Genomic DNA, 13434 nt, shown 5'->3' with positions numbered 1-13434 from the left:
TTTTTTTCTAGACGTTTTTGGAGCTGTTTTTCCAATGAAAAACAGCCCCAAGAATGGCTCAAGAAGTGTCATGCACTTCTTTTTACGTGGCAGTTTTAAAAAATGCCACGTGGGAATGGAACGCCATTTTTCCCGTTGAAATCAATTGGCAGATGTTTGGAGACGTTCAGCCCCCGCATTTTTAGCTATTTTTCCGGCCGTTTACGGCTCATAAATGTGTCGGGGGGAGAACTGTTGCGGCACCAGGTTTCCGCCGCATCGTTCTATTACTGAGCTGTGCGAGAATGATGTGCTCTTCTCAACATCTTAGTGCGGAGCGGGAAGGCGGTATTCTTACTTCTAGTTATTTAGCTATAACTTTGGATAGAATTTAGATAATCAAACAAACTTTGTTGCATTTCATTTTACATGAAACTATGTTTCCAATAATATCTAATTATATGGTATTTAAAAAAAAAAAATTCTATGTAATTTTGGGTATGGTGAAGGTTGCATGAAAGTTGGGAAAGAGAAGTTTGAGATATCTGAAATAAAGGTAGGAGGTTGGGTAGGTTGTGAATTATTTCCAAAGGCAGGGACATTATGAACTTCATCTATGAAAACTAGTACAGGCGAGGACAGAAAAGTATAGAAGATGAATTTGGATAGGTTGCCCATTGTATGCTGATTAGTCTAAAGCCTCATACAGACGGGCGCATTGTTAGCATTTTTAGCTATCTGACTAGATGTAACATTGGGACCTACACATACCTGTAGTGTATTATATATACTTTTTTTTTTTTTCTTTTTAGATATTTAAGGAACGAGAAGAGGATTTAAGGCGCCTTTCCCGACCCCTGGACTGTTCCTGTTTTAGGACTTCAATTTGGGATGAGACTTTATACAAGGTATATGATTCTAGCCTTGTTGCTACTTCGGAGACAAGTGTTAGCATCTTAGTCTTTTATACGTTTTTCTTTGTATCTCTGTTCAGGCCTGGTCAAGCATTGTCTATCAACTCATTCCTAATGTCCAGCAGCTGGAATCCAACCTGCGTAACTTTGCCCAGATTATTGAGGCTGATGAAGTTCTGTTATTTGAGAGGGCAACGTTTTTGGTGAGTATTTAACCGCTTCCCGACTGCCCACAGTAAGTTCACATCGGCGCATGCTGGGCCCTGTGCAGCGCCGACGTGAATTCACGGCTGGTTTTAAAAGCGAGATTGGGTGGCTCAGTGTAGCGCTGACACTTGGTTCGCGCTGTTATCCCCTGCCTCTGGTCCCGGAGACATGATTGGGGCCTGATTGGTTCAGGTCCCGATCATGTGATCAAAGGGAAAGTTTGTTCTAGCAACAAACTGGAAAATTTGTTGCTACAACAAACTTTCCCAGGGACTGATTACGGGTGCTGCCGTCTGTTTCCATGGCAAAACCAGAGGCCATACAATGGCCTCTGTGTCTGCCATGCACCGGAAGCCTATGGCTTCCTGTTAGTGTGAATCTCCGCGTCACCCTGACCGATTATAATACGTTACACTACCTAGGTAGTGTAATGTATTATTGCAGCTATCTGTGCTGCAGGTCTTCAAGTTAAAAAAGTAAAAATGTTTTATAAAAGTGTAAAAATAAGTTATAAGTTACAAAAACAAAAAAATGCTTTTTTTTTCCTATAATAAGTATTTTATTCTAGGAAAAAAATGGTAAAGTACACATTTGGTATCACCACGTTCGTAAGGACCCAAACTATAGACATATAATATTTTTACCGCACGGTGAACACCACATAATCACGCCAGAATCACAATTTGTTTGGTCATCACCCCTCCCAAAATATAGAATAAAAAGTGATCAAAAAGCCGCATGTACCCCAAAATAGTACCAATAAAAACTACAACCCGTCCCACAAAAAACAAGCCCTTACACAGCTTTTTTTGACTGAAAAATAAGTTATGGCTCTCAGAATATGGTGACACAAAAAATATTTTTTTTTTATAGAAAAGTGATTTTATTGCACAAATGCCACAAAACATAAATGTATTTATAGCACACTCAGTGTTCACCGCACTGTAAAAAAGACAAAAACCGTCAGAATTAAAAAAAATTTGTTACCTTGCTTGCCAAAAATAGAATAAAAAGTGATAAAAAAAAAAAAAATCACACGTACCCTAAAATTGTACTAATGAAAATTACAGATTGTCCCGCAACAAATAAGCCCTCACACAGCCCTGGTGGAGAAAAAATAAAAAAGTTCTGGCTCTCAGAAATTGTGCAGAACGTTCCAAAAGCGGATAAGATTGGGCACCATTTATCATTGTGACACCAGCCACATATCTATAAATTATTTATTTACCGCATTATTATACCCTCTCATTATGCCCTGATGTACTCTGCCCAGATTACATATACCCCCACGTTATAAACTGAAATACCAGCAAAACCCCAAACAGAACTATTACCAAGCAAAATCTGCGTTTCAAAAGCCAAATGGCGCTCCCTCCCTTCTGAGCCCTACAGCGTGCCCAAACACCAGCTTACGTCCACATGACATTTTATAATCGGCAGAACCCGCTCAACGTTGTATTAGGTATTTGTCTTCAGTGGCACAAACTGGGCACAACATATTGTGCATTAAAATGGCAGATCAGTGGAAAATTTTCATTTTCACTTTTCACCATCTGCTGCGCATTAACCCCTTCGTGCACCACAACTTAATAGCATGTCGTAGTGCGGGGGGGTTATATATATATATATATATATATAATGTGTGTATATGAATGAGCGGGCTCATGCGCTGAGCCTGCTCCATATGCTGCGGATGTCAGCTGTGTATTACAGCTGACACCCGGGACTAACTGACAGGAACAGCGATCGCGTTGTTACAGGAGCCTGTAAGAATGACATTATACTGCAATACATTAGTATTACAGTGTACTGTACCAGAGGTCTAATGATTGCTGGTTCAAGTCCCCTAAAGGGACTAATAAAATGTGTAAAAAAAAGAAATAAATAAAGTTAAGTTTATTTGTGAAATAAATATATAATATAAATATAAAGTCCAAAAAAAAAAAAACCTTTCCCTTTTTTTCCTCTAAAGTAATGTAAAAAATTGGTATCGCTGCATCCGTAAAAGTCTGAAATATTTCAATATACCATTATTTAATTCGCACGGTGAACAGCGTAAAAAAATTAAGAATTTAAATGCCAAAATCGCAGTTTTTTTGGTCACCTTAGCTTTAAAAAGTGATCAAAAAGTTGTATGTACCAAAAAATGGTACCAATAAAAACTACAGCTAGTCCCGCATAAAAATAAGCCCTCACACCTCTCAATCGACCAAAAAATAAAAAAGTTATGGCTCTCCGAATGTGGTGAAACACAGTTTTGTTCTTCTTTTTTTTTTTTTTTTTTTTCTGGGGGATTTTTTTACAAATGGCTTTTACTTTGTAAAAGCAGTAAAATATAAAAATAAAACTGTATAAATTTGGTATCGCCTTAATCGTATTAAATCTCAGCAAAAATTTAAGTTGTCGTTTTTACCGCACGGTGAAAGCCGTAAAAACGAAACCCAAAAAACAATGGAGGAATCGCATCTTTATCCAATTTCAGCCTGCAAAGAATTTTATTTTCAGTTTCCCAATACATTAAATGGTGTCACTAGCAACTACAACTCCTAACGCAAAAAATAAGCCCTCATCCCACTAAACCGAGGGAAAAATTTAAAAAATTATGGCTCTTCGAATGCAGGAAGGGAGAAACTAAAATGAAAAAAAGCAAAAAATAGATCAGTTCTGAAAGGGTTAATTAATTTCTAATGAAACATTTGACCACGTGGGATATTGCCGTAGTTGGGAGAAATTGCTTTACAAATGTTGGAATGCTTTTTCTCCTATTATCCTGTGTGAAAATTAAAAAATGCAACATTTTAGTGGAAAAATGTTGATATTAATTTTCACGCCCTAATTCTAATAAATTCTGCAAAAGACCTGTGGGGTCTAAATGCTCACTATACCCCTAGATAGATTCCTTAAGCGGTGTAGTTTCCCAAATGGGGTCAGTTTTGGGGTTTTTCATCTTTTTTGGTACCTATGGGGCTTTGCAAATGCGACATGGCACCCCATATCTATTCCAGCTAAATTTGAGTTCCAAAAGCCAAATAGTGATCCTTCCCATCGGATTCCTGCCGTGGGTCCAAAGAGCAGTTTATTACCACATATGGCGTATTGCCGTGATCAGGAGAAATTGCTTTACAATTTTTTTTCTTCTTTTATTCATTGTAAAAATTAAACATTTCTTTGTTTTTTTTCAGAAAAAAAACCTCTGGGGTAAAAATGCTAACTATACCCCTAGAAAAATTCTTTGAGGGGTGTAGTTTCCAAAACGGGGTCACTTTTGGGGGGGTTCCACTGTTTTGGTCCCTCCAGGGTGTTGCAAACACGACATGGCACTGAAAACCAAGCAAAATCTGCGCTCCAAAATCCAAATGGCGCTCCTTCCCTTCTGAGCCCTGCTATGGGTCCAACCAGCAGTTTATCACCACATATTTGGAATTGTTGTAATCGGGAGAAATTGATTTTACAAGTTTTGGGGGTGCTTTTTTATTCTTTATTACTTGTAAAAATTATTATTTTTTATATATTTTTTCAGAAAAAAAGTAGATGTTCATTTTTACAGACTAACTCCAATAAATATAGCAAAAGACCTGTGGGGTCAAGATGCTAACTATACCCCTAGATAAATTCCTTTAGGTGTGTAGTTTCCAAAACCGTGTCACTTTTGGGGAGTTTCCACTGGTTTTGGCACCTCAACACCTCTTCAAACCTGACATGGTGCCTAAAATATAGTCTAAAAAAAGGCCCCAAAATCATCTAGGTGCTCCTTTGCTTCTGAGGCTGGTGTTTCAGTCCATTACCACACACGAGCCACATGTGGGATATTTCTAAAAACTGCAGAATCTGGGCAATAAATATTGAGTTGCATTTATCTGGTAAAACCTTTTGTGTTACAGAAAAAAAATGTATTGCAAATGAATTTCGGCAAAAAAAAGAAAAAAAATTGTACATTTACCCTCTACTTTGCTTTAATTCCTGTGAAACGCCTAAAGGGTTAAACTTTCTGAATGCTGTTTTGAATACTTTGAGGGGTGCAGTTTTTAAAACGGAGTGATTTATGGGGTCTATCTAGTACATAAGGCCCTCAAAGCCACTTCAGAACTGAACTGGTCCTTTAAAAAATAACCCTTTGAAATTTTCTTGAAAATGTGAGAAATTGCTGCTAAAGTTCTAAGCCTTGTAAAGTACTAGAAAAATAAAAGTACTCAAAATACTATGCCAATATAAAGTATACATACGTAATATGTGAAATAGTAACTATTTTGTGTGGTATTACTATCTGTTTTACAAGCAGACACATTTAAAATTAGAAAAATCATCATTTTTGCCAATTTAAAATTTTGGTGTTTTTCACAAATGAGCAATCAATTTATTGACCAAATTTTTCTACTAACATAAAGAACAATGTTTTCTCGTGACATAATCTCAGAATCGCTTGGATAGGCAAAAGCATTCCAGAGTTATTACCACATAAAATGACACATGTCAGATTTGAAAAAATGGGGCTGGTCCTGAAGGTCAAAATGAGTTCGGTCCTGAAAGGGTTAATTGGGTGCTGGAATTCTCCAACTCTGGGTATGTTTGAGCAGTGTTGTAATATTGGAATTTTCTCTGTTACAGGTTATTTCTCATTATCAATGTAAGGAGCAAAGGGACATTCACCGGTTTGAGAAGATCAGTAATATTATAAAGCAATTTAAACTAAGCTGCAGGTAAGACAAAAATTATGCTGTTAAAATCTTGTCTGATTTTTCAGTTCATTTTGGCGATTTTTTTTTTTTTTTTTCATTTTTTGTGAAATTTAATTCAATATAACATTTGGTGGAACAAATACCTTTAGAAAAAGTCACAATCTCTAGATATCCTTATTCAAAGAGAAATTCAGTCAAAATAATATTTTGATATTCTATGGATATGTCCCATAGTGTTTCTATATAACGTCAGTAAAACTGGATGTAGATTTTAAAAATAAATCGCTAGCAAATCTCTCAACGGAAGCGATTTTTGGAGAGATTTTCAAGCTACTCAATGCATTCCTGTGAATATCGATTTATCACAGCAATTATTATATATTTTTTTGTACGGAGATAAATAGCCCTAGCCTAATGCATTCTTATGTACAGCAATTTATCACTCACTATAAAAAAAAAAAAAGCCTTGGTCTATCCCCCAGCCTTACAAGGAAAACGCCCTATTCTGAGAGTCCTAACGGTTTTATTTTTCTGCCGATTGAGTTGTTCGAGGGATTGTTTTTTTTAGGGGTGTGTGTGTGTGTGTGTGTGTGTGTGTGTGTGTGTGTGTGTGTGTGTGTGCGTCCGTCCGTCCGTCCGTCCACAGAGCTTTTCATTCCATGAACATTTTTGTACATTGTAGATTCATATCGAACACAAAAACTTTGGAGGAACACATATGGAATTACGTTGGACACAAAAAAGTGTTCAACAAACCAGAATGTTTTAGATTCTTCAAAGTAGCCCAATTTTGCTTTAACATCTTTGCACACAATTGGCATTCCCTCAATCAGCTTCATGAGGTAATCACCTACAATGGTTTTCTATTAAAAGGTATTCCTTGTCAATCTGTTGAACTTCTTGCCTTCACAATGTGTTTGAAACCATCAGTTGTGTTGTGCAGAGGTAGGATTGGTACACACTTCCATGCAGTGTTTAGCCCTATTCAACTACTGTTCTAATTCACATCATGGCAAGAACCACTCCACTAAGAGAAACAGTCCATCATTACTTTAAGACCTGAAGGTCAGTCAACTTGGAAGATTTCAAGAACTTTGATGGTATTCATAACTGCACTTGAGGATATCTTCAAACGCTATGATGAAACTGACTCTCATGAGGACCACCCCAGGAAAGAAAGACCAAGAGTTACCTCTGCTGCAGAGGGTAAGTTCTTAGGCCCTGTTCACACCGTTTTTGACGCGGAAACCGCGTCGGAAAACGCGCCAAAAGACAGCCAAAAATGCCTCCCATTGATTTCAATGGGATGCAGAGGGTTTTTTTCCCCCCACACGCGGAAAAACCATCTCGCGGGAAAAAGCGACGTGCCCTATCTTCGGACATTTACGTCTCTGACCTCCCATTGACATCAATGGGAGGTAGAGAAGGCGTTTTGCCCGCGGCCCTCAATGGGCGCGGGCTAAAAACTCAATTGCGGCAAACTACGTGCAGGCAGATCAAAATCTGACGGAATTTTGAGGTAGAATTTTCTGCCTGCAGGAAACTCCATGTGAACAGGGCCTTAGCGTTACCAGCCTCAAAAATCGCTAATTAACAGCACCTCAGATTAGAGCCCACATCAAAGCTTCACAGAGATAAAGTACCAGACATGCCTCAACATAAACTGTTCAGAGGAGACTGAGAATCCGGCTTTTATGGTCTTATTGCTGCAAAGAAGCCACTACTGAGGAATAAGAGGAGGAGGAGAATTGCTTCGGCCAAGAAACGCAAGGAATGGACATTAAACCAGTGGAAATCTGTATTTGGTCTGAATTTAATCAAAATTGGCGATTTTTGGTTCCATCTGCCATGTCTTTGTGAAACGCAAAAAAGGTGAGCCGATGGTTTCTATATATGTAGTTTCCAGTGTAAAGCATGGAGGAGGTGTGGGGGTGCTTTGCTGGTGACACTGTTGTTGTCACGCATGCGCACAAGCGCTCCATTCATTTCTGTGGAGCTGCCGTACACAAGCCGGGCACAGACCCCCGATGTCCCATTCTTCTAATGGAGCACTTCGAGGGACTTTCAGTCCCCTGTTCTCCTTATTGCACACATGTATCCCCTAGCCTGTCGGTAGGGGATACATGTGTTTTGTGGGGCAACCCCTTTTAATGCCAAGAGTGTGCAAAGCTTCCATCAAAGTAAAAGGGGGCTGCTTTGAATAATCGAAGACAAAAAAAGTCTTAAACTAGAATATTTTTATGTTTACTGCTTAATTCTATATTCTATCCTTCATATTTATGTCTTTGATATGTTTCTACAATGTATAAAATAAAAAAAAATCCTGGAATAAAAAGGTGTGTCCAAACTTTTGACTGGTAGATCTTTAAAAAGTTAAAAAACAGTACCAAAGAGGTCGTGAACTAGCGATGGTTGGATCGCTTTAACAGTATACTTCAATGCTGATTTATTGCGTTATACTGTATCTCTTACTGGCTCCTATTAGGCCCTGCTACTGGCAAGGAGCTTAATAGGAGCAGAAAGATGGCAGATCTGGGGGCCCTCGTTACAGGGCTGTCGGATGAGGCTGCCTCCCTCTTCCTAATGGCTCAATAGCCGCCGTCGCTATTGACTGTGGCATCTAAGGGGTCAAACAAGCAGGATTGGATCTCCTATCCCGCCAATTGCAGTGAAGTGTCGAATGTAACATACAGCCGACACCAGCAGTTTATGGAGCCAGCTTAGTCTGTGAGCCCGCTCCGTACTTTACTTGACTTATCTGACTTCCGCTGTACATATATGGAGGATGTCTGGAAGGGGTTAAATAAAGGGCCTGCTTAATTCTGACCTGGCGTACATGTCTTGATTTATTACTTGTTTTAGACACACTTATTGTGCCTGAGTAGACAGTTTTGAAAGATTTCGAGAAGTATTCGTGGATTAAAATGCACCAAAGTTCTCCCAAATTTTGGAGTAAAATATTGATCTAAAGTAAGCCAACTGAGCGGAAGCTTAAAGAGGCTCTGTCACCAGATTTTCAAACCCCTATCTCCTATTGCAGCTGATCGGCGCTGCAATGTAGATAACCGTAACGTTTTTCTTTTTAAAAAAACGAGCGTTTTTGGCCAAGTTATGAGCATTTTTATATTTATGCAAATGAGCCTTTCTTACATACAACTGGGCGTGTTTAATCTTATTTCCAACTGGGTGTGTCTTGTGTGTGTGTGTGTGTGTGTGTACATCTGGGCGTTTTTACTTGTTTTTACTAGCTGGGCGTTGTGAATGGAAGTGTATGATGCTGACGAAACAGCATCATCCACTTCTCTTCGTTACCACCAGCTTCTGGCAGTGCACAGACACACAGCGTATCCTCGCTCATCCGACGCGATGAAGTTCCGACGCGATGAAGTTCCTGTGGGAGGAAGTGAGTGAAGTCACAGCGTGATCTCGCGAGGACACGCTGTGTGTCTGTGCACTGCCAGAAGCTGGGTGGTAACGAAGAGAAGTGGATGATGCTGATTCGTCAGCATCATACACTTCCATTCACAACACCCAGCTAGTAAAACAAGTAAAAACGCCCAGATGTACACACACAATACACGCCCAGTTGGAAATAAGATTAAACACGCCCAGTTGTACGTAAGAAAGGCTCATTTGCATAAATATAAAAATGCTCATAACTAGGCCAAAAATGCTCGTTTTTGAAAAAGAAAAACGTTACTGTTATCTACATTGCAGTGCCGATCTGCTGCAATAGGAGATAGGGGTTTGGAAATCTGGTGACAGAGCCTCTTTAAGCAAGAGAAGAGTGTCCAGCATGTCTAGCAAGAGGCGCCAAATTTATCATTCAGCCTGCACCACTGTGATGAATTTTGCACGTCTTCTGCCTTGTCTAGTTTTAAGTTTAAGACCCTAATAAAGAATCTGCACCACAGTGTACACGTGAGAAGACGACATTGATGAATTTGTAATCTGATCCGTGGCATCAGGGGTTAATATCTCTATAGTGCTCTTGAGTTTTTGAAATCCATGGTGGTCTGACTTCGCCTTTCTGATATTCACATTTACCCATGACTTATCAGATGATGGTTTTGACTACGTTTTCCCTTTTAAGTTGTTCTTAGTCTGAATATCCTAGCTATAAAACATCATGTCTTAGATGTTGCAGCTGTGCTCATGTTCTTACTACTTTTCTTTTATTATTCACAGTAAGTTGGCTGCATCTTTTCAGAGCATGGAGGTTCGGAATTCCAACTTTGCTGCTTTCATAGATATTTTCACCTCCAACACTTATGTCATGGTTGTAATGTCTGACCCCTCAATTCGTAAGTTTTTATTTTTTTCATACTCTCCACTCTAAGGCCTCACTTTTTGCACTTTGCTGCTGTAGATGTAGTTGTGATTTGGACTTTTAATCTCCTTCTATGATCTGATCACAAACCACACAGAATTATGGGCATGCTGTTTCATTTTGTTTCTGTATTCTTTATCAAACTTTCATGCCCTATACCTGGCTCAAGAACACTACGTTTAATGACTACAACTGTGCGTGTGTGCGTGTGTGCGCACAGGTGGATTTAGTAGTTGGAAAGCTTGTGTCTTGTATGAGCTGCACTCCTAAATAGATAATGGGGAGCCTTTTGTTCGCATCATGTAAAACATCTCTTTGTAACATGTTCCACTCTCTCCAACAGCATCAGCAGCGACTTTAATAAATATTCGGAATGCAAGGAAACACTTTGAGAAGCTGGAACGTGTGGATGGTCCGAAGCACAGTCTCCTCATGCGCTAAGGCAGATTGATTTGAGGTCATTTAATTCCAGCATCGTTTAGGAATTCGCCTTCTAATCACGGTTTCCCATTTTTATTTGGTGTAATGTCCGCTGGATTTTACCTCCATTTCACCCAAATCCTAAATGATTTATTTTCCATTGAAATATATCACTAGCGTGACAAAGCAACGAGAGGCAGTAGACCCCAACAACCCAACGGCTTATGCCGGTATGTGTCCGTGATTAACTCTCTCTCTGCTGAAATATGTGAGTTAATGTCTTACCTTCTTATAGTATACCATCAAGACTAGGCTGAAATGACTTCTAGCGTTAAGACCCTGAGAGTACATATTCTTCAAAGTCATGCCTTTTATAGGGCAATGATTCCATACCTGGCCCATGTGGCTATGATGAATATGCATATGCTAAATATATCATTTTAAATGCCCTTACATATCCTATAGAGTGTGCCTGCCATTGTTTGGTTAGTTATTGGCTGGGATACAATGTAATCTTGCAGTTTCATGAATTCAGTGTATTTTTATGCTTTGGAATAAAAATATTTATGCTTAAAACTTAATTGAAAGTGTTTTGTTTTTGTTTTCTTTATATGAATTGTCCTATCAGATCACCAGTCTTAAAATATCTATCTACAGCGGCCATGAGTCATAGAAAATATTGCAAACTCCAACTGCAAAGTATTTTCTAGACGAACCTACACCTGCATGCTACACTGTTTTGCCATGGCATGTGATTGGCTAAACTATTACTTCTTGATCTAGCCCAAAGTTTTAATTGCTTTTATGAGTGCCATACTGTTGGTGTGGTCATTTTTATTTCTCTCTAGTCTGCTTACAGTGTGCCAAGTATAGACTGAGTAGAGTGAAAATGAATTCTCACTGTGTTAATAAGCCATTGTTTTTTTCATTAAAGTATAAGAAAAATGGCATCATGAGCATGAAATTATAACCGTAGAACTGCAAAATGCTAATACGGATATAAGTTCTGAACTGTAGGAATATAGCGGGCACCACTAAAAACTGGGGTGCACAACCAGTGACTAATAGACTAGAATTATATTCTCACTTTACCTTGTTGTTTTTTTTAAAGGCATTATTTTAAAAATTTTGGTGTACAAATATACAAACAGTACAAAATAAAGACATTCAGAGAGGCTTTATCATCACATATAAATGTAAATTCGGATCATATTCATTTAACAGTAACGCATCGTATAGCTACTTAACCTCCGAAAGCCTAACTGAATCGAAACAATCACGCACAATCAATCATCCTTGTGCTCCGACCCCCCCACAGCTCAGTCACTCTCAAGCGACCATTAAACCGCAGTGTCAATAGTCTCTATCCACCTGGACCAAATTTTCCCAAATTTATCTGGACATTTCCTGCTAAGGTACAACTCTTTATACGTCGGTATATATTTATTCACCAGTTGTTTCCAGTGCAGTATACTCTGACTATCCATATTCTTCCAAGCCATATTTATAATCTTCCGGGCACAAAAAAGAACAAAACGAAAGAATATATTATCATGGGCATTATGGATGAAGTTACTCATAATCACTAAGAGGCACATCTGGGGGGTAAGAAGTCGTGGCAACTCATAATGGGTATGAAGAAACTCCACCACCTCCGACCAAAAGGGGGCAACTCTAGGACACATCCACACACAATGCAGAAAGGTACCAACCTCCGATTATCTAAAACAACTATCCGAAGCCAATGCCCCCATCCACTTAAGCCTAATTGGAGTGTAATAAATCCTATGCAGGAACAGAGACTGTATGAGGAAGTCCCTTGCACTTCCCACCGAATCAAAAAAGGAGGATTCTACCTCCCGCCAGTCCTCCTCTGACAAGGTGGGAACCTCACTCCGCCATTGCAGATACGCCTTATCAAATGGCCTAGCACCCAGGGATGTCATGGGGGTGTATAATTGGGTGAGGACCTTTTGAGAGATCCGGAGCCCCAAGAAGGTCCTCAAGCCTAGAGAACCCCATCTGAGCTGAGATAGAGCCAAATTGGGCACACCAGGCATGCTGTAACTGCAGGTAATGAAAAATAAACTTTTTCTGAAATGTTAAATCTATCCTTCAGTTCAGAAAAGGATACAAAACCATACTCCACCGTGAACACCTGAGCCAAAAATTTGACCCCTGCCCCCGACCACATCCCCGCTCCCTGGAGCGATTCAAGATGAGGCAACCAAGGATTATTCCACAGTGGAGTCCGAGGTGAGTATGAAGGGACCGTATTAACGTGCAGCAGAGCATGCACAGTCTTCCAAGCAACAGCCACCGTCCGAAGTGGCAGGGGTACGAAACCCGGAGACATTTCTATATAACCAGTTAGTCAGACTCGCATAAGAAGTCATAAGTGCACCTGCCAGTGCAGTAGCTGCATTACTCAGATCTATATCTATCCACCAACGTGCAATCACTAGTTGAGAAGCTAAATAGTAGAATTTAAAGGAACAGTGTCATCACAAATAATTTTTTTATATGTTAAAGATGTTAGTGCTTTAATAAAAACGTTTATTTTCATTTGTGTGTTTGTGTTTTACTGTTTCTTATTTTTACACTTTTTCTTCACCTATGGGGGCTGCCATTTTTTGTTCCATTTCTGTGTGTGTCGATTAACGACACACACAGACATGGAACACGGCAGCCACAGTCCCATAGGGACTGCGAACGGCTCCCGTCCCATTGACTGCCGTGTACGGCGTCTGTGTGGGAACTGCGCATGCGCCGCTCCCACACAGTCCTATTCGAAATTGGCGCCGTCCGGCGCCATTTTCCTGTGGACCGGAAGTCGCGGCCGGACAGTAATATTACTACTTCCGGTCGCGGCTTCCGGACTTGTGCACATGGAACAGCGGCAGCAAAG

At 39.6% G+C, this 13434-nt stretch overlaps 1 protein-coding gene across 1 annotated transcript in view; it reads left to right on the top strand.

The window, feature by feature from the left end:
* Window positions 1-11107, top strand: part of LOC142658659 (ras-related GTP-binding protein A) — a 38694-nt gene extending 27587 nt beyond the window's left edge. The window contains exons 6-10 of the mRNA XM_075834251.1: window positions 792-887; window positions 974-1096; window positions 5706-5797; window positions 9965-10080; window positions 10450-11107. Of these exons, the coding sequence (XP_075690366.1) occupies window positions 792-887; window positions 974-1096; window positions 5706-5797; window positions 9965-10080; window positions 10450-10547 (525 nt within the window). The 3' untranslated portion in view covers window positions 10548-11107. The remainder of the gene's footprint in view (window positions 1-791; window positions 888-973; window positions 1097-5705; window positions 5798-9964; window positions 10081-10449) is intronic.
* Window positions 11108-13434: the final 2327 nt, after the last annotated feature.

This window comes from Rhinoderma darwinii, chromosome 8 (assembly GCF_050947455.1).
Source record: "Rhinoderma darwinii isolate aRhiDar2 chromosome 8, aRhiDar2.hap1, whole genome shotgun sequence".
NCBI lineage: Eukaryota > Metazoa > Chordata > Amphibia > Anura > Rhinodermatidae > Rhinoderma > Rhinoderma darwinii.
This window is presented reverse-complemented; position numbering and strand designations above follow the sequence as displayed.